The sequence below is a fragment of the Aaosphaeria arxii genome, assembly GCF_010015735.1.
Source record: "Aaosphaeria arxii CBS 175.79 unplaced genomic scaffold BU24scaffold_1, whole genome shotgun sequence".
Lineage (NCBI taxonomy): Eukaryota > Fungi > Ascomycota > Dothideomycetes > Pleosporales > Aaosphaeria > Aaosphaeria arxii.
Window position 1 is genome coordinate 104,146 of NW_022983474.1, and position 22,127 is coordinate 126,272.

Below are 22,127 nucleotides of genomic sequence, written 5' to 3' on the forward strand. Positions count from 1 at the left end.
ACAGGCTGGAGACTGCTCAGATTCATTGGTGCCCGAAGGCAAAACACGAGGTGTAGATGTCCGATGAGAGCTTCAGACCGGATCGAGCCGAGAAGATGTGACCCAAGAATAATCTGATACAAGCCTAGCTAACCAGTAAATATAAGGATACGACGGAATGCCAATGTTGGCGCTGTTCTCTAGTTATCTCAAGAGTCCGCTCATACGGGCCGAATCTATTGCCGAATAGATACCAACCAGTTTCGAAGTGGGTGGATTGAAGGCTTCGTCTATGATCAACTATCAATGAATGACATTCACATCATGGTGTTCAGCACAAGTTCGAGCAATGTGATCTAATGGAATTATTGCATTCGGTCAAAAGGCAAGCTGATTTTGGAAAACCAGAATACTCAAGGCCTCAGGCATTGCACTACAATTTACCACGCGCATATTCCTCCTGCGATCGAAAGGAATCCATTTTAGGTTGTAGTTATTAGCCCACGTTTAAGTTTGGGTAACCCCGTCGTACCTTTTCCATACTGCAAGCCACAACCGCCCCACGCTGAGGACGACAATTCGCGGGCGTTTGCATGATCCGGGGGCGCCCCAAGACCGACTACGGACATTGCTCAGGGACCGTGGCCAAATCGAGCATCTGCTCTTCAGATCAGTTCACTATATGGGGAAGTCTCTCACGTGCCGAGTAGCCGCCTTTTGGAAATGAAAGTCCGCATGATGAAACTTGGAGTTACTTGGAGGTAGGCTACGCTTGGCGACGGACCCCAGTCAAACAATGGTGGCCAGGTCGTCCCGAATGGGTGTACTACGATTTATGTAGAGTTTTGCAACAACCTCAGAATCTGAAGCCATTTGCATTACGAGACGGGTGCAAAATATGTTGCTGAGTGATTCGTGGAGTCCGTAGAACGCTTGGAATACAGTTTTGTACTCGAAATTTTACTTTGAGTTAAGGTTGGATCTAAACAACAGCTTGAATGGAATATATAAATGAGGACGATCATGTCCAAAGAATTGCTCACCACCAACCCACAACAGTCTTTCTTTCCTTTCCTACATTCTTTCGCTTTCATTTGCTTTGTTTCTTACTAGATCTTTGAATCTATTCACTTTCGTTCACGCCGAATTCAATCACCCTCACTTGCTTTCATCTCCATATCAAGATGCATTCCAGCCAGCTCTTCCTCTCCTTAGCTGCAGTAGCTATCAACACTGTCACTGCCGACTCCGCCAACCCCGTTGGATACCCTACAGACACCAGCGAGACTCGTTGCGATGGCCTGGTCCGACCAACTTGGGCCGACTGCCATCGACTTCGCGACGGTCTCGTCAAGAGTGGCTCCGAAGTCCCCGCTGGGCCAGGCTATCTAGCCGGAAAGGTCGTCTCAGACGGAAAATGCCAGTTGCGCCATGTGATGTGCGAACAGAGCAGCGCGACCTTCACAACTCCGGCCAACAAAATGGGGGATTTCATCAACCTGATCGAGAGGACCTGCGTGATTGGCGACGACCTCGTCTCCGGTGGCGCTCATCGTTACGGCCAGGCTTGCATCATCATCGAGGACCCAAACAACAAGTACTCCAAGAGGGACGGGGACGACACCCTAGAGTTCTTCACTACCGATGGGACCTTCGACGACCAGGGAAGGCCAAACCTGACCCCCGCCACTAGGGAAGACGTCTTCCTGAAGGAGCCCATCGCCACCAATAACGAGAAGAAGGAAAGCCGCGCCGCAGTCCCATTCGGAGACAGCCTCAAGTCCCGCCAGTGCAACCCGCCCAGCGACCCATGCGGCACCTACACCGAGCTCACCTTCATCAAGAACTTCCGCGGCTCCGCCCACAAGGTCTGCAACGACGTCCTGCCCAACGGCGCCATGTGCGCGGAGGCCAACACCCAGACGATCACCGAGGAGACAAGCATGGCCACCACACTCCAGGCAAACATTGCGGAGGTCATCACTGTCGGCGGCACTTTCACCCAGTCGTCCGGCAAGCAGAACAGTGAGACTCTGACCACCACCATCGTCGTCAAGGATTGCCCCAGTGGTAAGGGATACGTCGTCTGGTACCCTTACTTCGAGGTCAGCAGGGGCAAGTGCGGTCAGGGCAAGACCGGCAGCTGCGATGGCACTTGCTACGCTGAGATCAAGGACGTCGACTGCGAGTTGAGGAGGCCTATCCAGCCTGGCCATGGTGTGTTGACTGGTGAGTATGGTGTCCAGTGCATCTAGATTGGCGCGAGGGACTCGGACGATGGGAACTGTTTGGAAGTCATAGCGGGAGGTGTTTGGATTCTGGTCTTCTGTCTTGGGTGTTCCCTTTGTTTCAAAAACGCCATGCCGTTCGTTTTGTCTTTTGTTTGATCATTTGCTGTTTTATCAAGTCTGTCTGTTTGTATGCTTAGCTGTTAGAAGTAGATGTACTTTAGGGGAGGAAAAAGCGCCAGTAAAATGTATGCCTTTCAAGCCTTATATTTTATTCATTTCGGGTCCAATTAACAACGACTCTCGACCCCCTTCCTACTAACACAAAGATACTTGACCCCTTTATACGGCGTCACGCCCGCACCAAGCCCTTTACTTCTCTTACTATCAATTGCCAGGCTCTCCACTTTGATGCCACTCGGCAGCCAACCTTTTACTGAGAAGCTCACTGTCACACAGGATGGCATGAGTACTTTGTTGAGTTTGATCCGTCGCGCATCCGAGTCTTCTAGACTATTGTTCTTCGAGAGAACTGGGTCGGATGGCGTCTGGTATGATGAGGAGGCATTGGCTCCCTCTTCATCGTCATCATACTCGTAAGGATTTGATGTGATTCCAACAGGACCGCCCTCACTAGCATCCTCTTCATCGACACCTACGACTGTACCGCGTAAGGTCGCTGTGGCACCCATCCCTGAACCTCGGTCCGTGGACATCAGGCTGTTGACTTCTCGCTGGCTGATCCTCCACTCGATGCTGCGATCTCCGGGCGCGTATCCGGCGTCGCCAGCACCTCGTACGATTCTTAGGTCGGTGACGTTCTTTACTCCAGCGGGAAGCGGGATGTGGACGACGACTTCTTCAATGCTAGGCGCGGCCGTCGTACCTGCGGAGGCTGTGCCGCCAAATGATGTACCTCCTAAGCCTCGACCTATAGCACTACCGCGGGGAAATGAGGACCCTGTTGCGCTAGACGGTGTGCTCGATTGTCTGCCGGCATAACGTGGGTTTATCGTGAGACGAACTTCGAAATCCGTACCACTAGGTCCCATAGACGTAGCTATCGAGGCTGTGGCGGGGATTTTCAGTTTGGGCGCAGAACCTGCTTTTGAAGCCGTAGAGAAGGAATCCAAAGCTCTTGAACCAAGAAGGTCGACTTCGTATCCAGCGAGTACGAATCGACCGTCCGGAGGCACAAAACTGAGCTCGCCTGGTCTCTCTTTCCATCGGTTCAATCTGACGCAAGGATGGAATACGGGAAGGGAAACGGTGTTCAAGATCCCACCAGGTGATCCCAGCAACAGTAGTAGATCCGGTACTCCAGATACTTTCGCGGTGAATGCTATTGTGCCATTGGCAATCGCGGAGAGTGGTCGTCCCGATGGCGCTATCGTGACTTGTAACGTCTCGACGATATCGACATACATTTCGTTGGATGTGTGACGGACATTTGCGCGCCGCCAGGGCACCGAAGGTGCATTGTTTGCTGGATTCGAGGTCGGTCGGCCCAGGGAAGGTCGCGAAGTGAGCGAAAATGGCGTCGCGGACGGCGTCAAAGAAGATGGTGCTGAACTAGGCAATCCCACTCCTCCCAGTAGACTTTTCATGAAACTCGGTGTCTCCACTACGTCCTTCAGTGCGTTGGGTTCAGTGCAAGATATCACACCTCCGTCCACCATCTCGTTCAACAATTGCGCCACAACATCGTAATTCCCTTCTATTTTGCTAGCCAATAAAGGCGATCCTAGGAAGTCTTCAAGAACATCTGCAACCCTGTGAAGAAATTCCAGCACCTGTAGCGGTTCTGTATCCTTGGAACATGGAGCTAGGAAGAGTAGCTGGTCCTGGATTATCGAGTAAAGAAGCGTCGGCGGATTGGTATTCGGTAGATATATCAGTGAAGGTCTCGGATCAGGTTGTGAGAGGAATAGTGGGAGTAGAATGCTGGCAGGCGGCGGTCGACCAGTATAGGTGTGTTCGAGAAGAGGTGTGCTGTGTGAAGATGATTAGCTATGAGCTGCGCAAGGCCCGCTAGATTTTCCCACTTGTGCTCATCGAATATATGGAGAGCTTCTATCACACTCATAGCTCCGCCTTGTGACTTGAAAGTACGTCCATACGTTGATGGAAAGATTGATGGTAATTGTAGTAGTGGGGGATGGGATGGCGGGGATCGGAGGTGATTGTTGGAGTGTCCTGGATGATGCACACACACCAGACAGATGCAGGGATCCCCCAGCCTCGGCGTATTAGGGTCCGTCTTCCATCTCGACCTTCTGAAGACGGTGGGATGAACTCTCTAAATTTCTAAGAGCCTTCAATAGACCTGACAGCCTTTGTACAGTTCTTATTTCCTATCCTCCAGGTGATCGCCGCGAATTATATACGTTCAGCACACCCATTCGACAATTCTACCCCGTCACAGCCTTGGTCATGGCGAAAGACTTCGTTCCTGCGCCAGCGGCGCCCACGTTCAAAGAAGCTCTGAAGGAGGACAAGTATCAGTATGACGACTGCACACCCTGCAGAGTGATAGGTGAGACCTAGGAGGATTCCCCAAAAATGTCGTCGCTGAGCACTAACTCGTCTGGTTCATAGGGAGTGCAGCGTTCATTGGACTCGGAACATTCACCTATATTACCGGACACTCTCAACTGAAGGCACAAGAGAAGGTGATTCTGCAAAGTAAGAGCCTGTTTGGGATGCGAAGTCGTAGGATGGGCATTACGAGCATGGCGGCAGGCATGATCGGGCTGGGGCTCTATCGATGGTTCGCGTAGGGCATTCACGAGTGGAAAACCTGGACCTCTTCGCGGATCCAAGAAGATGATACATCGCATAGGCATATGCAACGAGGGATACATTTGGGCATAGCGAATGGCGCTTCTGTTCGGGACGGTTTCGTCCTCTACCTCTCTACGACCTGTAACATCACTGTACAAAATGCAAAAACTATCACGAAATACACGAGTTTATCGAGCAATATCTGTCTCAATTAAATCCGATAGACCATGAGCCTAACTCGGCATGCTACCCTTTAATAGATTCCTCCCCTTGCCGTTCCCTAAAACCTTGATACTGAAGTAAGTCTATGGGTATCAGACCCTGTCGAAACAAGCAGAGTGCAGTGTACAGATATAAATGCTCGCGCGTGTGATGCCTGTTGAAATATTCTCCCGATGCATGAACCCACCCTTACAGGGTATATGACGCCAGTAATATGATGCAGTGGCCGTGATGTCGTTCTCTCTCCACGCCTGTCTGTCTTCCTCATGACATTCGTCCGCGCTTGCTTCCTCCACCACCGCCTCCCCCTCCTCCTTCCCTCCTATCGTTGAGACCATCAATATTGAAGAAATCCTGCATCATCCTACGTTTCTGGCCAGCTCCGTTTCCCAGCGAGAATATGTTTTGGGCAGCAGCGCGTTGCATACTGCGATTCGTGCGGGGTGTGCGGCGTGGAGTGGCGAGTGGGCGGCGAGAAGCGTCCATGTTGGGGGACTCGGAAGCAGGAGTAGCAGGCCAAACATGGGGGGACGAGAATTGAAACATGGACGTAGGAAGGCCTGATTCGGGATCGGTAGTTGTGGCTTCCATGGGAAGAGGAGGTGGTGCAGAGTCGGACCGATGGACAATATCTGCATGAGTTGATTCTGATGCGCGCGATTCTTCTGGGCTCACATTTCGTTCCAGGGCCGGCGATGAACTCCGCACTCTCTTCTCTTCCTTCTCTTCCATTATCTCCTCTTCGCTGTCGCTGTTGGAGTTGCCTGGTAAGCTGCCATCTACCCTTTCGGACACCCAATTTCGGATCCTCGAGCCTTCGCCTTCCCTAGCACCTAGATTTTCACGATCCATGAGGGCAAGAATATCCTTCAGCGCTTCTTGGTATCCCTCGGCATGCGACTTGTCGATCTCTGCCATGGCTGACTTGTAAAGGTTCGTCACGGTCAGCGCCGCGGCTCGAAAAGACTGTGTGACATCGGGTTGCGATGCCTGGGAGAGGGATTTGGTCTTCGGTAAGGACCTATTAAGGCTACGCATAGAATCCATGATCAATTATGGGTGAGGCACTCTCAGAGGAGCTATTTGGAGAGTAAGCTTGGTGGTCTCGAGGGAGTCAACGGGTTGTTGCAGGGGAGTGTTGCTTACCCGCCAATGTGTGGAAGCAGCGTCAGTGCCTGGGAGTCGAACAAAAAGTCTTCGATAGGTGGTTGCGAGTATGAGTCTCCAGATGCCGTCGACGTCAAATGGTGAATAAAGAGTGTGTGTGTCGAAGTTGTGGTAGCAGTAGTAGTACAGGTGACGTGGTACTGGAAGAGGGTTGTAGGTGACGAGCGGAAGGTCTGTGGATGAAGTACCAGATGATGAGTTGGTAAAGAGCACACTGAGACATCCACTGGCAGAGAGAGAGAGAGAGAGGGCGCGGGGTGGTCGCTACTGCACCCTGGCACACTCGATCTGGGCATCTGATTGGCCGGTTGGGCGACGCAGGGCATCAAGCCTCATGTCAAGTCTTCTCCCCAATAATCCCGTCCGTGCGTTATTCCATAGGACATTGGAAAGGATACAATATGACAGACATTATTCAATATCCAATACTACGAGTACTCATGATTTTAATCTAACATTCACATTACTTCGTACATTGTAAAAAAACACAAACAGAGTGATTGTCGTGCTAGAAGCAAAGCGTCCATCCTCCTTCAATTGTACTGTTTCCGGTTGCTTATTCTTCTTACATTCACTAATATCTCATCTCATTCACTAAGTCGTGTGAGCATGGCTGTAGCAAATCTTTGACCAAAATAACTCTCACCACATTCAAGAGAATTGCAGTCATAAACCGAGACCCTTACTCTCTTTTTTAATCATTCCAAACAGATGTTCTGATCAGCCTCAAACTACCATGTCTGAACTCTCATCCGAGGGCGGATAAGTTATTTATTTTGATTGCCTGGTAATGAATACTACACATCAAGGGCGAGAATATTTTTAAATGATGGGGGAGATTGCTGTCACAATTGTGACTACGCAAACTACTATATGTCTCGTTCAACGGCTGATCTATAATTATTTCAAGAAGTAGGTATTGTACCCTTTGCAAAAAGGGGCGTTTTATCACCCAGCATAAACCTTCATACATTTGGAGCAGGATCTACCCGACAACCGTGCTGTATTGTCATATTTATTCAATTACGCTTTCCCAGACCTCCAGTCTTTCTGAATAATCCTTGGTTTTCATGAATCTAAGTCGTAGCTCAGAGGTATTCCATCCCTACCGCTGCACAACGGAAGGCCTAAACATGATAACGAAGTCCTCCTTCTCCCCAACTAACTCCGACGGCACTTCACTATTCTCCAATTCAGCTCTCTGTAGTCTGTCCCGACTTTCATCTCGTCGTCTCGCGTCGTGTGAAGGTTCCTCCACCGGCTGCTCCGCTTCCAGCTCAATTGGTGAGACGCACTCCGCCTTGTCCCTGGCTCTCCGTGCCATTTTTCGTTCTTGATGTTGCCAGAAGAGTACCGATAGACCGATTATGATACCCATGAAGAACAGGATTCCAATCACTATCGCGATGATGACCTCGAGTGAGGGTTCTTGTGGGTTGTTGCGGGATGATGCTGATGAAGCAGTGGCATCTGTGGATCGTAAAGTCGTCGGGGGAGAAGTGGATGTGAGAATGATGGACGTTGAGAATGACGTGGTAGCCATTTTAAATGTATCCGAAGAGTGAAAGGTCTCTGGAAGGGGTTGCGTGGAACTTTGCTCTAGAATTTACATTTTTCGCGGTTGAGGCTGCTATATCAATACCTCACCGGCTTATTACCCCCACACAAATATCGGACGGCACAGCCGCCCAACATCGTTCCCTCATTCGTCCAAGGAGTCGTGAGAAGAGCGTTTCAGTATCAGCTTTTTACTTGGGTGAACTTGACCTGAAGTTTCGTTCTGATGTTTGAGACGTGGAGCGTTGGAGCCCTCGGCTCTGATTGGTGGATGCTTGTTCAGGCGCGTATAAGGCATGAATTTCGAGAAGTGTGTCAACGACATGTCTTAGTTAGAGTTACCGCCAGTCTGGCAGTAATCAAGATCTCGAAATTATCTTCCCCCTATTATTGAGCTCACCGATGATCCAACGGCAATAAGAGCCTTGCTTTGACCAATAGTGGCTCAGCTACAATGCATTGCGCTTGTCTTCCGAAACCGGATTGACCCGTTTTCAATTGGACAGTATTTCGCCCGTTATCCCTAGCATATTATTCTACGAGCACTGTGTAGACAGAATCAACGGAGAGGTCGTGCACTGGCTAGGTCGTCGTCATCATGCTCACAAAGAGTGCCTGAAGGACAAGCTGACAACGCCGGAGCGGTTGCCCTTCTAATTGTCTCGTACGCATGAAGACGACAATGTCGAATGGTAACCTATTCCAGTCAATGCAACTTGAACACAATGTACTATGTGCAGACCTTTTATATCAACCTTGGGTATGTGATAACGACCAACCACATCGTTCCCTTACTGGCTTAGTCAATCCAGCGTGACGAGTCATTCGAGTTGTCACCCCATTTCTCTACAGTCAAATCAACCACTGACACACAACTTCCGAGCTGGATTGGGCGCCTGCTCTAGAAAACCGCCTACACTCGATAAAATGCTAGACTTGTCCACTGGTGCGCCAAGTCATTGCGATCGATACTTCACGACATAAAGCTTCTTCAGCACCGGCTCGAATATGAGGAATTGCAAGTAGAGCGCAAATCATGAACAGAGGAAAATGAGCTTGAATAGACGATAGTCCGTGATTCTTGACTTGGATTGTACAGGCTTGCCGATCAAAGCTCCGACCCCTCCTATGATACAATTCGACTCTGCGGTCCGAGCCTGTTTCTATCCATCCATTCCAGCATCTGACAAAAGAGATCTTGGTTCGCAAAGAGTGGAAGTTTATTTCTGGCCAAGAGCTGAGGCACGCTCGTCCTCGATCTTCTGGTAGAAAGCGTCGCGGTGGCGGACAGCGGGGACGTGGTAGCCTTGAAGATATTAGCCTCAGTTGTTAGAGTTTCTCCTCCTCGAATAGTCCGTAGGTCGTAGTAGCGGGAGACGGGCGTGGAATCGTTCACATACCGTACCACCAGCCGTAGCCAGCAGTCGTTCCGAGACCTGCATGCACATTAGTCAAGCTCGCTCACATGCAAGGAGCGTCTGCGAAGCTTTCTGCAAGCTTCAACAGACCGCCATGCACTGATCTGGAGGTAAACGCACCCAAAGCAACGGAGATATCGAGCACGACGGATCGTCGGATCATCTGTCAAAATATGGTCAATCGCATGCCCGTCAAGCGTCCCTAGGACTCAATTGCAGCACATACGCCAGTGATAGGTTTGACGGCCATTGTAACGTCGGTTTTCGGTGAGTGGAGAGCGTTGAGTCGTGGGGTGCGGTCGGGCGAGAGGTGGTGAAAGGACAAGTGAGGTTGAACTTGGATGTTGGTGGTCTGAGGAAAGAGCGTAGCGTGAAATCGCTGACATAATACGTTGTTGTTGCCAAGACTTTCTCCCTCGATGAAGCGCATCGTCTGCCGCCTACCTAGCATTTAGAGACATCGACAGTAGGACTAGCGAAGGCAGTCTCACTCTGTCCGACAACGCGCGCCATCTGGCGAAGTTGAAACTATCTCCCGCTGAACCGTACTCATCCCGCGCCTTCAAATATAACCGCGCGATCCTACAACTTCACCCGATCGATCCTCTTGCTCACAAACACGCCGCCCTACCACGTCTGCCTCACCGAAACCTCCATTCGCACTGGCGACGCGTAACTGTTAGGACCGACCTTACGGTCGGCTCTTTGTCTCATGCCCGGCATGAAGAGGTCGAATGTCGAAACGACGCTTTCCGAACCACATGCGAAGAAGCGCAAGATCGTTCGCCAACTTCACCACTTGCAACAAGCACACGTGCCGGAACCTATCAGCGCAGAACAAGATCCCACCGGCGTGAACAGAGATTTCTTCGACCAACAATTACAGCGCGCCATAGCCATAGAATGTAAAGCAATAGGTTTTGACGGCACAAGGCCCGATGCGCTGGAGATGTTCCGGGGCCTTGTTGATGGGTGTATGCCTTAACCAGAACTGTTCCTGTACGAATCTCGATGCTAATAACCAACGTATAGTCATGCACTCCTTTACAACCCATGTCCGCACATCTATGATGAGTGCGCGGCGCACATCGACCGTAGCAAGCGACTGGGTACACGCTCTTCAAGCCGTAGGCATCAAGGGCTCATCAGTTCTCGAGCCGCATCTTGATACTGGCGAAATCCCTCCCTCTTTCTTACAGCCAGCCTTTGAGCCTCCGCGACCAGCATCTCCGCCGCCGCCCGACCTCGAAGGTCTGCTCGGGCGCGACCTATCTGGTAAAACAGACAAAGAGCAACGCAAATACATCCCGTCCCATTTCCCATCATTTCCATCGCGACATACCTGGAAAGCGACACCGGTCTTTACTCCACGTGAAAGCGATCCCCGGAAAATCAGAGAAAAAGCGACCGAGGAGGGCATTCTGGCGGAGCAGTCCCTACGGAAATTGATGGCCGCACAAAAGGCGGGTTTGCAGGGCGACAAGGCACGGAAACAGAGGCGATCGAAACGAATCAAACAAAGCGATGCACTGTGGCAGGATGCTATGAAGGACCTCCAAGGGCAGGAAGAAGAACGGGAAGAAGTTGAGAGGAGAAGGCCGCAATTTGATTTCGGTGATGACATGGAAGAGGACGATGATGCATGGCGAAGCCAGGAGCAGGCGCGGATGAAGCCCCCACGACTGGAGAAGAAGAAACCCACAATCCAGGAGGGCGTGCACGTTAATTACGACCAGAAGTTTTGGAGAAAATCGGCGAGAGGGTTCTAAGGAATGCATGAAAAGATCGTGGTTACATATGTTCCTTTCCAGCTTTTGACGATTGTCAGAGCATCATAGCGAGGCGTTTATTTCGGATTTGGATACTACCTCAGCATATTACGCGGTGTTTGTACGGATGCAAAACAGGGCTGAATGAGGCCTGCAGTCTATTCTTCTGTAGTATTACATTTTATTTACTTTCTACTGCCATTGCTGCTATACCCAGCAGGCAGGGTCGAAGCCATCAGCTCAAATGCTGGGTTCGATAGATCGAACAATACTCATACAATTTGTTATATATCAATTTTTATCTTTACAGTGGTATAGTGCACATTCGAACTAGAGCCATAGGGTCACCTGTCATATAATCGTGTTGTGTTGCAGTTTGGCAGTGTTCTTTCAAGCTCAAGATGCTTCCGTAGCGGAAACCTCTGCGGTGCGCTGCTTCTTTTTCCACGACTCCCAAGACGTCGTCTCAATCAACCTCCCATCATCGCATCTAGCAAATAGCAACTGTCAGCTAATCTTCAATCCATAATTTCATCTCCCATCCCGTGACATCCCGCCAAGCGAATCACCATCCGGCACCACCATCTGATCATCACCCGAACATCAAAGAACAGAAACATATCTGTATCAAGCCCAAGAAGCAAAGCGGAGAAATTGATTGATGTCGACTTACTGCCTATAAAGCCTGACCACGGGCACGCATTTGACAATTGGACCTGTCCCCTTCTCGCCGGCCACGATATCGCAGCGATATTGCACGAGCTCCTTCAAGGGCAGGGACGCGAGGTCGATGGGCGGGGAGCGGGTTTTCCCGTGAGGAAGAGCATTAATTTCGGTGGCAAGCTCGGAGACGTGGATCGTTGGCACGACGGGCGCCATTCGTTTCTTGTTTATTATTCTTAATGAGAGTAACTTGCAAGATAGGAAACCGCTGTTGTGATGGATGGTAGTAATGCTGGTGCGGAGAGACTGGGGGAAAGGTTGTTGGGTGAGGTTGAAGTGGAAGGGTTGAGTTCGGTAAGTCGAACTATGTTATCAATGATGGGTAGTGCACCACGAATGGATAGATATGCTGATTGAAAATACAGTTGTTTGCTTCTCTGAGACGAATCATCGAACCTGATGAAGAAAGACAGTATTTTGGAATTCCCGAAATCGATGCTCTCTTCCCAACACCACCGCCGCCTCCTCCAGCAACCCGCGAACAACCACAGAACCAAAGCCATGATGCCGACAATTCTTATGGCGATGGCCATGGCGATGATGATAACGACCTATGGAATCCATCTTCGTCGCCCTCCAATCGGCCAGACCAAGCCCAACCAAATCAACCCTATATCTCCAACCAAGTCACAATCCCACCACCACTTCCACCTCCTTTAACCCCATCAATACCAATCCTAACGATCATCTCCTCACCATCATCACACACCCCAGCCTCCTCAGGGAAGACCTCACTACTCTACCTGATTCTCTCCCGAGCCCTCCTCCCATCCTCAATCTCCCTCTCCATCCACCGCCCCCAACCCCCAACAACGATCCCCCTATACGGTCAAACCCGCACAATTCTCCTCTTCGACCCCCTCTCCCACCTCTCCATACGCCACCTATCCCTAACAATGACATCCGAAATCCTGACCCGCATCCTCACCCACACCCATCTGACCCTCCCCGCCCTCTCAACCACCGTCCCAGACCTCCACACCGCCGTCCGCTCGACAGTAAAGCAGTCCCTAACGCACCTACACGTCTTCCACACACAAACTTTTCCCTCGCTGCTCTCTACGCTGGACGCTGTGCCGGCGTACTTGGCGAACGGGCAGCGGCACAGGAGCATGGCGAGGAGGGTGCACAGCGTCGTCGTGGAGGATTTGGACGCTTACGTGGTTGGGATCAGGGGCACTGCTGGCACGGTAGAGGACGCGGGGGCTAGGCTGACGAGGGCGTTGGTGAAGGCCGCGAGGGAGTTGAGGTGTGCCGTCGTGGTTACGTCGCAGTCGCCCAGTCCGCTGACTTCGAGGACGTCGTCAATGGGGCTTTTGCGACTGGCGATTCCGTTGGCGTGGGGGAGTGTGGCGAGGAAGGGGGAGGGGGTTGAGGTTAGGGAGGTTAGGGTTGCGGTTAGGAGGGTCGAGGTGTTGAGGTTTAAGCCTGGGATTTGTGGAGAGGAGGCAATGGCGGAGAAGGCGAAGAGGTGGGATGTTGTGAAGAGGGGGAGGCTTGAGGTTTGGAAGGTTGGTGGAAGTGGGAGTGGGAGTGGGATGGACGCTGGGAAAGGAGGTGGAGCTGGATCAGGGAGAGATGTGGAGAGTTTTGTGTTTAGGGTTGGGGAGTCTGGCGCTGCAATTGAGAGGGAGGAAGAGCAAGCCTGACCATGGATGGGTGAATCAACGGAGGGACATTGTTTACGTGATGATCATGACATCGATGATGATGCAAATGACGATGATGAGATGAGTATGATGAAATACATGAATCAATTCCATTCGATTCAATGTTGATATAGTCATGCATGCGTGCACTTTATGATACAACCGAGTTACAGGATGTGTACAGTTTTTTGCCAGCTCTTGCCAGTTCATTTTTTTCTCTCCTGATCCGACCTGATACTGCGGACGAACGCTGGCGTATAAACCGTACGCGAACAAGTTGGTAGGAGGATAGGCCGTAGCAAATGAGTTTCCCCCAATGGATACCGTAAAAAGATTTTACACACATATCGTACAACCCATCTCCCATTCGATCTCATTTCGTAATCCCACTTCTCGGTGTCGCGAAAGAATTTTCTGTGTCTTAGTCTTTCGTCAAAATCTCTTCGTCGACCGTTTTGATCCCCCAAATCAATTATATTTCCCTCACACCAACGCATCACCTCTCATGTCCTTAAATTATGCGTGAGAACAGTCCCTCTAAGCGTCCTGTCCCCAAAGCTCCTTCCTCCTTCCCCGATCCTCCTTAGCCATCCGCCTCCTGGTTCCCCACCTCTCCCTGGCCCTCTGATGCTCCTCAGCAACCCTTTCAGACTTCTCGTGGTTCTTCGCAACCATGCCCACGAAGAATTGACTGCACTTGAATTTCTCCGCTAGACGCACTCTGGTCCAGTAGACTGGGTCCTGGGCGCGGAGACTCCGGATCTCGGCGATGTCGGCGTCGGTGAGGTGGTACTTCTTCTCGTAGGGGGTGCGGATGGGAGGTGGGAGGTTGGATGATGGTTTGGGGGGAAGGAAGGCAGTCGTCTGGAGGGGAGTACCCGGGGTTGAGGTCGTGGGCGTCGAGGTGCGGTGCGCGAATTGGGTGGAGTATTTGACGGCGGCGGCGTAGAGCTTCTTCCGCGAGTCGTCCTTGGGGAGAAATTTGGAGGGGGTGTGGTATACGTTTGGAGAGGCGGAGGGAGGATTGAAGATGAGAGTTGGTTCGCTGGTGGTGGAGGTGTAGGACGGCGATTCTGGGAGGTGGAGGAGCTTTTTATGGCGGCGAGTTGTCGACTCGTGGCGGGTCTGGGTGAGAGGTAGATTGTTGATGCGCTGGCATTGCCGTGGCAGCGTTCGGAAGAGGGGTTTACATGTCGACATGGCTGCAATTGGGGGTGTTGTGGTTGAAGATGTTGGAGGCAGAACTGTTGTTGAAGAAGAGTTGGAGAAAGTTTGGATGGGCCGGGGGGGAATTGTTTTTGTGGGCTGAGCGAGGTCTGATTGGCCAACTTTTGTGACCACCAGCGCGGAGTTGATACGGCGGACAATACAGATCACGACAGAGAAGAGAATTTACATCGTAATGAATTCCAGTATTTTCTTAATCTAACTGGCCTTATAATTGAGAGTACAATTAATCAAACTGACGAAGTAGATTTCGGTATAGACTAATATCTACTACCCAGGTAGGTGTTTGCTATCCATCTCAATCGGATAAGATTCTACGTCGGCCTACAGCTTCACACACAATGTTCCAATCCCAGGCCCGGTTCGTTGCGTTATTCGTGGTTTTCCATTTATTCGTATTCGTGGTTTTATTTTTTTTTTGAAAAGTGTACGTCGCTTTCTATCATTCCAATAGATTCGTCTATTTCAACTCGCCAGCAACATAGTGAAGATAGGCACCGAGCAACTTGGTGCCCTCGATGTAGTTCATCTTATCCAATTTCTCGTTGATGGAGTGTGCAGCATCCGTGGAGCTACCCATGGGGAGCAACAACACGTTCTTGCCCAATTGCTCCTGGAAGGTCAATGTGACGGGGATACTTCCACCCTCGCGGGTCATGTCTGGCTTGACGCCGAAGACGCGTTCGACGGCCTTCGCGGCCGCAGTGTAGTTGGGGTGGTTAGGGTCCTCGACCCACCACTTTCCACAGTGCACGACATTGAACTTCATCTTGTTCTTGGAGCCGAGCTTGGCCCATTCCTGGTTCACGTGCTCCTCGACGAGCTTTGTGACTGGGTCGATCTCCATGTTGGGGACGGTTCGGATGGAGAACTTGCCAATGACCTTGGCGGGGATGACGGTCTTTGCGCCGGGGGTGTAGAAAGCACCCTCGATGCCGTGGAGAGAGAGAGATGGGTAGCGCATCTTATGCTTGAGGGCTTCCTCTTTGGTGTCGTGGATAGAAACCTCGCTGCCCAGGGACTGGTGGAGATCCTGCATGGTGAAGGCGATGGGTGGGTAGAGGGCTGCCTCCTGCTCGGTCAAGGGGGCGACCAAATCGTCGATTCCCTTAATCAGAATCTTGCCATCGGGGTCAACGAACGAGTTCATGATGCGGATCAAGTCGGTCATGGGCTCGTGTGTCATGCCGCCGTAGACACCGGAGTGGAGATCCTGTCCGGGGCCAGATACCTCGACAGAGTAGTAGTTGCAGCCACGAACACCATAGGTCAGGCATGGTTTCTCGGTACCCAACCAGTAGTTATCCGAAATGCACACAACGTCGGCATCCTTGAAGAATTTCTTCGCCTCCTCCGCGATGAGCTCGTCAAGACCCTCGGAACCGTTCTCCTCCATACCCTCGAAGCACATGATCAGGTTGACTGGGAAGTCGACACCGGCCTTTTGGTGGGCCTCGATGGCGTTCAACCACCCGAGTACGGGTCCCTTGTCGTCGGTGCTGCCTCGACCGAACATGCGGCCCTTGTCGTCGATGGTCAATGTGAAAGGATCAGTCGCCCATCCATCCGACTTCTGTGCAGGCTGAACGTCGTAGTGACCATAGACGAGGATGCTCTTCTTGTTGGGGTCGTTTCCGTAGCGGCCGAGAATGCATGGAGGGAGGTTGAGGTGCTCGTGGCCGGGCTGCTTTCCAAGCTCACGGAGCTCGACCTCGCCGCCGAGGGCTTTGATCTGGTCGGCGAGCCAGTGGCCCATCTAGGATTTTACTGTTAGCGACAGATGCCTTGTAACCGTGAAAACCGCGGTACCGCATGGCTTCACACATACCTTGACGACGTCCGGCCTCCTCTCATCCTCGGAACTGATACTGGGAATGGCGACAGCTTCCCTCAGTCTCTGGATGAAGGTCTCCTGAAGGCCATCGACCTGCTTGAAGTATGGGTCGAGATGCGGCATCTTGTCAAAAGGTCTGTATAGGTAGGGCCAAACTCTCTGCTGTGTGTCGTGTGAGGGGGAGGAGGAGGAGGAGGGTATACGACGGCAGGTGCTTGTAGAGAGGTGGTTTTGGCGGGGGAGAGGGGAAGAGATAGGACGAGGATTGCGGAAAGATGTAGGGATAATGGATGTGTTTTTCAGATACGGTAGTGGTGAAGCGGCAACGCTTAGTATCGGAATAGTAGAAGAGGCGGAAGTGGTGGTAATGGTGGATACACGGGTACGGGTAGGTATGTATTGGGAAGGTGGAATAAGAGAAGTACGAATGATATTACGGGTAGATTGAGGCGCAAACGAGCGTCGCATTATTGGAGGAAGAGGAGAAGAAGGAATGGCACAGCTTGTAGTGGCGGTGGTGGTGGTGGTGAATTGGGTGGTGGGAGGTCGCGCAAAGCGGGGCAACATATGACCACATCAACCTCTCCCAGTCTTCCTACCCAGTTATTGCTATTCCAAGTAGCAAAGAAGCATCGACTAGTATTCGTAATAAGCTTTTCACGGACAAACCGGAATAAAATAATTCATATTGAAGAATCAAAATATGTAATTCAACTCCGCGACCTGGCCCCATCAGGCTCAGGCCATCCATGTCAAAGCTTTAAAAATGTCTCTAGCGGCCAATGAGTGCCGAGGCATTCGAGAATTTACCTCCTAGTAGAATATCCACAAGTTCTTTTAGAGCAGTAGTGGACACAGAGCAATAAATATTTCACCATTAAGGAAGATTCTGTACACGAATGAGGGACGTGTATAACGTTGTCATATACAAATAGGCCCTGATTCCAAGACGCTGCCATGCTACGTCAGGCCTATCCTCTATTTACATACAGCCTTCTGACAGCCTTATGACATCGTAAATACAAGGTACTCATGCAGGGGACCAAGGATAAAAATATGTAGAAATAACACCGAAGGGCCTCTAGAGGGCTATGCTTGGTGGGTATTGAAGGAAATCGATTTGCACAGAAGTTCGAATATATGCCGATGCAGGAACCGGGGTCGAGGAATGCGACCTAATAGTACAGCAGAGAGTAGTCGATAATTGTATGTGAATGAGGATGTCAACGTATAACACAAGAGATCAAAGAGAGAGGGGAAGTGTCCTACAGTTCGAGAACAAGTGGCATGCCTGTCTTCTGGGTAGAATGAACCAACTCGCCCAATGGCGTGAAGAAATCAGGTATAGCACCGAGGCTGGCAGGATGTATGATGCTGGTTCCACGAGATGGAGATGCGAACTCCATCTTCCCAGATCTAAGTCCTCGTCTCGGTTGGACTGAGGACTTCCTCCGCTCGGAGGTCGCTCGCGCCGTCCGCACCAAAATCTGGTTCTTTGAAGACCGGCTTATTGCTCGTGGTGGCTGGATCCTCCTTTTCCGGATCTGGTTCCTGCCTCTTCGTATCGATTACGCCATTACCAGCTGAGTCGTGACTTGGTTTACCCGCAGTGGGCACGGAATGCTCCGGTAACTCTCGCAGTGGGGCTTCTGTGTGAACGGGTGCTTTCAAATGTTCAATTCCCTCGAGGACCGAAGATCGTTGTAGTTGGTCGAGTCGTTCTTCCGGATTCTTTTGTTCGAATTGTGAAGTCAGCGTTTGCAAGCAAGAGATGTGCCATGTTTTTGTAGTCAAGCATGTTTTGTACAATGCTCCGACCATGCCGGAAGTGATCAGGCCTGCAGGTCGGTGATATGTGTTGGATGCGAAAGCAAAGATGGATCGGTCAAGGATGCAAGAGGCGCACCACGGCGGCTTATGCCTTCTTTGTATCTTGCGAAAGACGCTGTGAGTGGATCGATTGGGGTTTTGGAGGGCTTTGCCTTTGGCAAGCTCGTGCCGGGCGTAGTCTCTGCAGCTGTGGTGATGGTTGTAGTGAAAGCAGGGGGTACAATTGCTGATGAGGTAAAAACAGGGGACGATTGGCGTGGAGCACTCTTGAAGTCTGACTCGCTAAGAGAAGAAAACCCGCATTGCGGACATACCCAGTCGGCCTGGTCTGGCACGCCTTCTGCTACAGGTAGCTCACCTGCCTCATCCCTCTCCTCTCCCCAGAAAGTGGGCCGCCTGATCGGGGCTGGTGTCACGGGAAGACTCGGTCGATCGACGGCGCTCGGGAAATCAGTGATGATGAGACTCTCTCTCCGGCCCGGTCTGACCGCTGACGGGGACAGAATCTCTGTTCCTGGCGAGTGCGGTTCGTTAAACGTCTTCGTCTTTCGCGTCTGGGCGTCCATGATTGCGCGGACGTAGTTTGCGATGGATGGCACGTTGTCCCACGCATTCACACTAGTCTGCTGGAACTCCTGCCACGATTCGTCAGCGGTCTTTGGAGATGTCACCCGTTCTGGGCTAGAAAGTCCGCTAGCTTCTCCTTGCCCGTTGTTTGTATTAGCATTGTTTTCATCGTAGTGCACGGTAGAGAATGGATGCGTTGGTATTGGTGCAATGGGTTGGGCAGCAGGTGTGGGCTCCGGAGGCAGGTCCTCGGCGAAGATACGAGTAGCTTTGGGTCGATCAGGCTGTTGCTCCCATGGGAAAATCGGTCGCGGCTTCTCTGATGGAGTTGGTTTTGTCTGAGGAACCTCATACCACATGTCCTTTGGCGGTTCGGGATACGCATGTGGCGCTTGGAAGAGCTCACGGCTCTCATTGAATTCGTACACCTCCGAGGGAAAGTTGGCTGCTTCTGGTTTCGATTCCGTAGGGGGCTCAAACCTAAACATATTAGCATCCTATATCTGTGAACTGATCATGAGCTTACCGGGTCGCGTCCCATTCCATCTGCGGGGCAGAGAACTTTCGTAACTCAACCGTCGGGGTCGGCTCTACGATACCCTGGTCAATATTCTCGGCCAAATCACCAGGCTCAGTCAAGGGAGCCTCAGTAGAAGTGGGAGGGGCATCGGGATGAACGATGATTTCGGGCACGTTTGCGTTATGCGTTGACGAGGTATTCGAGCTAGTACTCGTTGCCTCACCTTCGCCATGAGAGACGCCCGCAGCAGTAGCCGTCGGTCCTGACAACCGTGGCTGAGGCCCATAAGCATCGGACTTGTGCCTGTCGTGTACAGCCCACCAACGAGCTAGAAGCTCATTGTACACTCCAGGACCCCCTGAGCCAGACGGGCGAGACCACGGCTTATCCTTGCCAATGAAGTGGACGGCACTGATATTCGACTTGTAGTATCGGTACGCAGGTTCCCATTGGTATTGCGCATTTGGTGTGGTATTGTATGTGAAACTCAGACGATGCCAGTTGCGGTTCTCGTAGTACTGGTTGAGGAGGCCTTGATCAGCTCCATCGAAGCTGTCCCCAGTCGCGGCCAACGTTTGCAATGCCCAATAGTCTCCCATGTTTGGGGTCAAAAGCATGACCCCAGAGTTGAAGGCATCTGGCCAGCCAACATCTGGTGCAGCAGCGAATGGAACATCTAGGTTGAAAAGCTCATCTAGCGCTCGTAGAGCCACCACATCTGCGTCCATATATACAATCTTTCGAAACTGCACTTGTCGCCATAGTGCAATCTTCGTAAACGCAAAGGACAGGTCGGGACGGCCCATAAGATATAGGTTGGAAGGGTTGGGGTTGGATATGTGAGGGACGGGTATCAGGTAGTCATAGAGGGACTAAAAGAGGTGTTAGTAGGAACTCCCGTTTGACCATGCCCATGCCCATGCCCCATGTGGACGCGACATAGCGTCAAGGGATCGCGCAGACATACTTTGAGCTTTGTGATTGTCTCTGCAGAGAGTGTTTCCAAGGTTATGAGTACGGCCAATTTCTTCGTTGTTCCTGCATCTCGAAGGGAATTGGCGAGGACCGCGGCACCTAGGTCGAGCGGTCAGTGTATGCTCCATTTGCAGCACAGTTGGAGGAGGTGAATACCCGGCAGGTAGGAATCGCTCATGAGTAGCTAGAGATTGATAGTTAGCAGGGTCGGGTACTGTATGCGACAGGAGCAAATGCGAATTACCGTGCAGTAGACATCTTCGAGAGGTTGCGCCATGGTGGCTAGTGATGCGTGGGAGAGAGGACTCGAGGTCTCCAGAAGAAGAAAAGGAGGAGGGAGGAGAAAAGAAAGAAGAAGGAGAATAAAACAATGGTCACACGCTCACACGCAATGTACTGCCGTGACGGTTGGACCGAGGGGAGGGGTGGAGGTGTTGTGGTGGTGGTGGATGAGGAGTAGGAGGAGGGAGTGGAGGTAAGTAGAGGTAGGTAGAGGTAGAGGTAGAGGTAGTAGGGTAGCTCGGTTTAATGTTGTGCGTGCGCGCGAGAGGAGAGAAAGCTTTCCCCGCAGACGTAATTGTCACTAGTTGTACAGGATGAAGAGCTCTCTTTGCCGATCACAGGACCTACCACCCTACGTAGCTCGTGGCTCGTAGCCCGCAAGTTGGGTAGATGATGGCTCCGAGAGATCATCCACTCCAATTACTCTTTACTGCACTTGAACTGCACTGCACTGCACTGCACTGCAAAGTACAATGCTGCACTTAGGCTGGCTCCAGGTAGCTACCAGCCAACCAACCAACTTAAACTCTATGCAGCTCTCTGTGCCACACGGAATAATTTGGCGGCAAAAGCGGTCAGCAGGGCACGAACAATTGCTCAATTGACATGCACGGCAATGCAATGGAGGGAAATGGGCAACGCGTCGAGAGGTCGAGTGAGGAGAGGATAGATGAGGATGAGGATGAGGATGAGGATGCGAACAAACGAGAGGGAATAGCAATTCGTATGTACCTCCGTACTCGGTCGCGGTCTGTCATTCTGTGTACAATCATAAATCAATAATAATGATAATCAATGGCAGGCCTCGGATGGCGTACCGTACCGCACCGCCGGCTGTCCCGTTTTGGGGGGTTTGCACGGACACAGTCGCGTTTCAACTGATGATGTTTACAGTTTTGTTGAGTTGGATGATTTTATTGTTTACACTAGGTAATCAATTACAGAGCTTCATTTCCACCACCGACCGGGATCTGACGAGAGAAGATGGTGTTACATTGCGCGTGGTGTCTCGCCTTACACAAGCACAAGTACTCTGTGGAGGCTCTCGTACCATCATCTTTCATGTCGTTTCACAACGAAACCACAACGAGAAAATTCGTGCAACAATATCAAAGCACATCCAGATGGTAACCTTGCTACTACTGGATATGGTTTGAGCAACCGAGCGTCATTGTCACGGCCTACGAGGAGCGGCACGAGCTTGAGCACGAGCTTCCAGGAGCTTTGACAGTGAACATCTCCTAGGCTACCTAATAAGGTATTATAGCTGACTTTTTTTTTTCCGCAGTAGTTTGGTTCCATTCATTCCCGATTGATTCGGGGTCAATTCAGGGCAATTCAGTTCAGTTGAGTTGGTGGATCGAGGCCAATCAAGCCGAGACCTGAAACCAATGGC

The 22,127-nt window shown here is 51.3% G+C and overlaps 14 protein-coding genes across 14 annotated transcripts; 5 read left to right on the forward strand and 9 right to left on the reverse strand.

Annotated features, from left to right (window-relative positions):
* Positions 1 to 904: 904 nt before the first annotated feature.
* BU24DRAFT_463 (uncharacterized protein) lies at positions 905 to 2,474 on the forward strand. Its single transcript, XM_033532071.1, has one exon. It carries the CDS (start codon positions 1,164 to 1,166, stop codon positions 2,232 to 2,234), a length of 1,071 nt encoding a protein of 356 aa, XP_033388711.1. The 5' UTR covers positions 905 to 1,163; the 3' UTR covers positions 2,235 to 2,474.
* Positions 2,366 to 4,293, reverse strand: BU24DRAFT_469155 (uncharacterized protein; the record flags this gene model as incomplete). Its single annotated transcript, XM_033532592.1, has 2 exons — positions 2,366 to 4,199; positions 4,253 to 4,293. 2 exons carry the CDS (start codon positions 4,291 to 4,293, stop codon positions 2,498 to 2,500), a joined length of 1,743 nt encoding a protein of 580 aa, XP_033388712.1. The 3' UTR covers positions 2,366 to 2,497.
* A 174-nt stretch (positions 4,294 to 4,467) lies between these two features.
* Positions 4,468 to 5,265, forward strand: BU24DRAFT_416080 (uncharacterized protein). The gene is made up of 2 exons (XM_033526361.1): positions 4,468 to 4,743; positions 4,806 to 5,265. The coding sequence occupies exons 1-2, from the start codon at positions 4,641 to 4,643 to the stop codon at positions 4,985 to 4,987; spliced, it is 285 nt and encodes a 94-aa protein (XP_033388713.1). The 5' UTR covers positions 4,468 to 4,640; the 3' UTR covers positions 4,988 to 5,265.
* BU24DRAFT_382242 (uncharacterized protein) lies at positions 5,187 to 6,599 on the reverse strand. The gene is made up of 2 exons (XM_033524761.1): positions 6,360 to 6,599; positions 5,187 to 6,292 (listed from the first exon to the last, which is right to left on the reverse strand). Exon 2 carries the CDS (start codon positions 6,258 to 6,260, stop codon positions 5,478 to 5,480), a length of 783 nt encoding a protein of 260 aa, XP_033388714.1. The 5' UTR covers positions 6,261 to 6,292; positions 6,360 to 6,599; the 3' UTR covers positions 5,187 to 5,477.
* Positions 6,600 to 7,485: 886 nt separating this feature from the next.
* BU24DRAFT_456460 (uncharacterized protein) lies at positions 7,486 to 7,923 on the reverse strand (the record flags this gene model as incomplete). Its single annotated transcript, XM_033531440.1, has 1 exon — positions 7,486 to 7,923. One exon carries the CDS (start codon positions 7,921 to 7,923, stop codon positions 7,486 to 7,488), a length of 438 nt encoding a protein of 145 aa, XP_033388715.1.
* A 1,234-nt stretch (positions 7,924 to 9,157) lies between these two features.
* BU24DRAFT_456461 (cytochrome c oxidase family protein-like protein) lies at positions 9,158 to 9,605 on the reverse strand (the record flags this gene model as incomplete). Its single annotated transcript, XM_033531441.1, has 4 exons — positions 9,158 to 9,243; positions 9,338 to 9,373; positions 9,476 to 9,518; positions 9,582 to 9,605. 4 exons carry the CDS (start codon positions 9,603 to 9,605, stop codon positions 9,158 to 9,160), a joined length of 189 nt encoding a protein of 62 aa, XP_033388716.1.
* A 194-nt stretch (positions 9,606 to 9,799) lies between these two features.
* BU24DRAFT_416084 (uncharacterized protein) lies at positions 9,800 to 11,417 on the forward strand. Its single transcript, XM_033526362.1, has 2 exons — positions 9,800 to 10,329; positions 10,388 to 11,417. Exons 1-2 carry the CDS (start codon positions 10,068 to 10,070, stop codon positions 11,122 to 11,124), a joined length of 999 nt encoding a protein of 332 aa, XP_033388717.1. The 5' UTR covers positions 9,800 to 10,067; the 3' UTR covers positions 11,125 to 11,417.
* Positions 11,372 to 12,114, reverse strand: BU24DRAFT_416085 (uncharacterized protein). The gene is made up of 2 exons (XM_033526363.1): positions 11,798 to 12,114; positions 11,372 to 11,614 (listed from the first exon to the last, which is right to left on the reverse strand). Exons 1-2 carry the CDS (start codon positions 12,001 to 12,003, stop codon positions 11,521 to 11,523), a joined length of 300 nt encoding a protein of 99 aa, XP_033388718.1. The 5' UTR covers positions 12,004 to 12,114; the 3' UTR covers positions 11,372 to 11,520.
* BU24DRAFT_456464 (uncharacterized protein) lies at positions 12,064 to 13,496 on the forward strand (the record flags this gene model as incomplete). The annotated part of the gene is made up of 2 exons (XM_033531442.1): positions 12,064 to 12,141; positions 12,213 to 13,496. The coding sequence occupies 2 exons, from the start codon at positions 12,064 to 12,066 to the stop codon at positions 13,494 to 13,496; spliced, it is 1,362 nt and encodes a 453-aa protein (XP_033388719.1).
* Positions 13,497 to 13,586: 90 nt separating this feature from the next.
* Positions 13,587 to 14,696, reverse strand: BU24DRAFT_360822 (uncharacterized protein; the record flags this gene model as incomplete). The annotated part of the gene is made up of 1 exon (XM_033524127.1): positions 13,587 to 14,696. The coding sequence occupies one exon, from the start codon at positions 14,694 to 14,696 to the stop codon at positions 14,034 to 14,036; it is 663 nt and encodes a 220-aa protein (XP_033388720.1). The 3' UTR covers positions 13,587 to 14,033.
* BU24DRAFT_489 (uncharacterized protein) lies at positions 13,589 to 13,948 on the reverse strand. Its single transcript, XM_033533590.1, has one exon. The coding sequence runs from the start codon at positions 13,861 to 13,863 to the stop codon at positions 13,648 to 13,650; it is 216 nt and encodes a 71-aa protein (XP_033388721.1). The 5' UTR covers positions 13,864 to 13,948; the 3' UTR covers positions 13,589 to 13,647.
* Positions 14,697 to 15,183: 487 nt separating the features above from the next.
* Positions 15,184 to 16,680, reverse strand: BU24DRAFT_456466 (CNDP dipeptidase; the record flags this gene model as incomplete). The annotated part of the gene is made up of 2 exons (XM_033531443.1): positions 15,184 to 16,479; positions 16,552 to 16,680. 2 exons carry the CDS (start codon positions 16,678 to 16,680, stop codon positions 15,184 to 15,186), a joined length of 1,425 nt encoding a protein of 474 aa, XP_033388722.1.
* Positions 16,681 to 18,194: 1,514 nt separating this feature from the next.
* Positions 18,195 to 20,850, reverse strand: BU24DRAFT_619 (glycosyltransferase family 8 protein). The gene is made up of 5 exons (XM_033534478.1): positions 20,694 to 20,850; positions 20,606 to 20,633; positions 20,442 to 20,548; positions 19,481 to 20,346; positions 18,195 to 19,434 (listed from the first exon to the last, which is right to left on the reverse strand). The coding sequence occupies exons 1-5, from the start codon at positions 20,724 to 20,726 to the stop codon at positions 18,390 to 18,392; spliced, it is 2,079 nt and encodes a 692-aa protein (XP_033388723.1). The 5' UTR covers positions 20,727 to 20,850; the 3' UTR covers positions 18,195 to 18,389.
* A 487-nt stretch (positions 20,851 to 21,337) lies between these two features.
* BU24DRAFT_403502 (uncharacterized protein) lies at positions 21,338 to 21,888 on the forward strand (the record flags this gene model as incomplete). Its single annotated transcript, XM_033525569.1, has 2 exons — positions 21,338 to 21,455; positions 21,662 to 21,888. The coding sequence occupies 2 exons, from the start codon at positions 21,338 to 21,340 to the stop codon at positions 21,886 to 21,888; spliced, it is 345 nt and encodes a 114-aa protein (XP_033388724.1).
* Between the last annotated feature and the right edge of the window lie 239 nt (positions 21,889 to 22,127).

Bases quoted from the DNA above. Each gene is read 5' to 3' on its own strand.
- BU24DRAFT_463 (XM_033532071.1), top strand. From the start codon at position 1,164: ATGCATTCCAGCCAGCTCTTCCTCTCCTTAGCTGCAGTAGCTATCAAC.
- BU24DRAFT_416080 (XM_033526361.1), top strand. From the start codon at position 4,641: ATGGCGAAAGACTTCGTTCCTGCGCCAGCGGCGCCCACGTTCAAAGAA. The intron at 4,744-4,805 runs GTGAGACCTAGG...TCTGGTTCATAG, and splicing joins CACACCCTGCAGAGTGATAG to GGAGTGCAGCGTTCATTGGA.
- BU24DRAFT_382242 (XM_033524761.1), bottom strand. From the start codon at position 6,260: ATGGATTCTATGCGTAGCCTTAATAGGTCCTTACCGAAGACCAAATCC.
- BU24DRAFT_416084 (XM_033526362.1), top strand. From the start codon at position 10,068: ATGCCCGGCATGAAGAGGTCGAATGTCGAAACGACGCTTTCCGAACCA. The intron at 10,330-10,387 runs GTATGCCTTAAC...ACCAACGTATAG, and splicing joins CCGGGGCCTTGTTGATGGGT to TCATGCACTCCTTTACAACC.
- BU24DRAFT_416085 (XM_033526363.1), bottom strand. From the start codon at position 12,003: ATGGCGCCCGTCGTGCCAACGATCCACGTCTCCGAGCTTGCCACCGAA. The intron at 11,615-11,797 runs GTAAGTCGACAT...GCTATTTGCTAG, and splicing joins GTGGTCAGGCTTTATAGGCA to ATGCGATGATGGGAGGTTGA.
- BU24DRAFT_489 (XM_033533590.1), bottom strand. From the start codon at position 13,863: ATGGGAGATGGGTTGTACGATATGTGTGTAAAATCTTTTTACGGTATC.
- BU24DRAFT_619 (XM_033534478.1), bottom strand. From the start codon at position 20,726: ATGGCGCAACCTCTCGAAGATGTCTACTGCACG. The intron at 20,634-20,693 runs GTAATTCGCATT...ATCAATCTCTAG, and splicing joins TCGAAGATGTCTACTGCACG to CTACTCATGAGCGATTCCTA. The intron at 20,549-20,605 runs GTATTCACCTCC...CGCTCGACCTAG, and splicing joins GAGCGATTCCTACCTGCCGG to GTGCCGCGGTCCTCGCCAAT.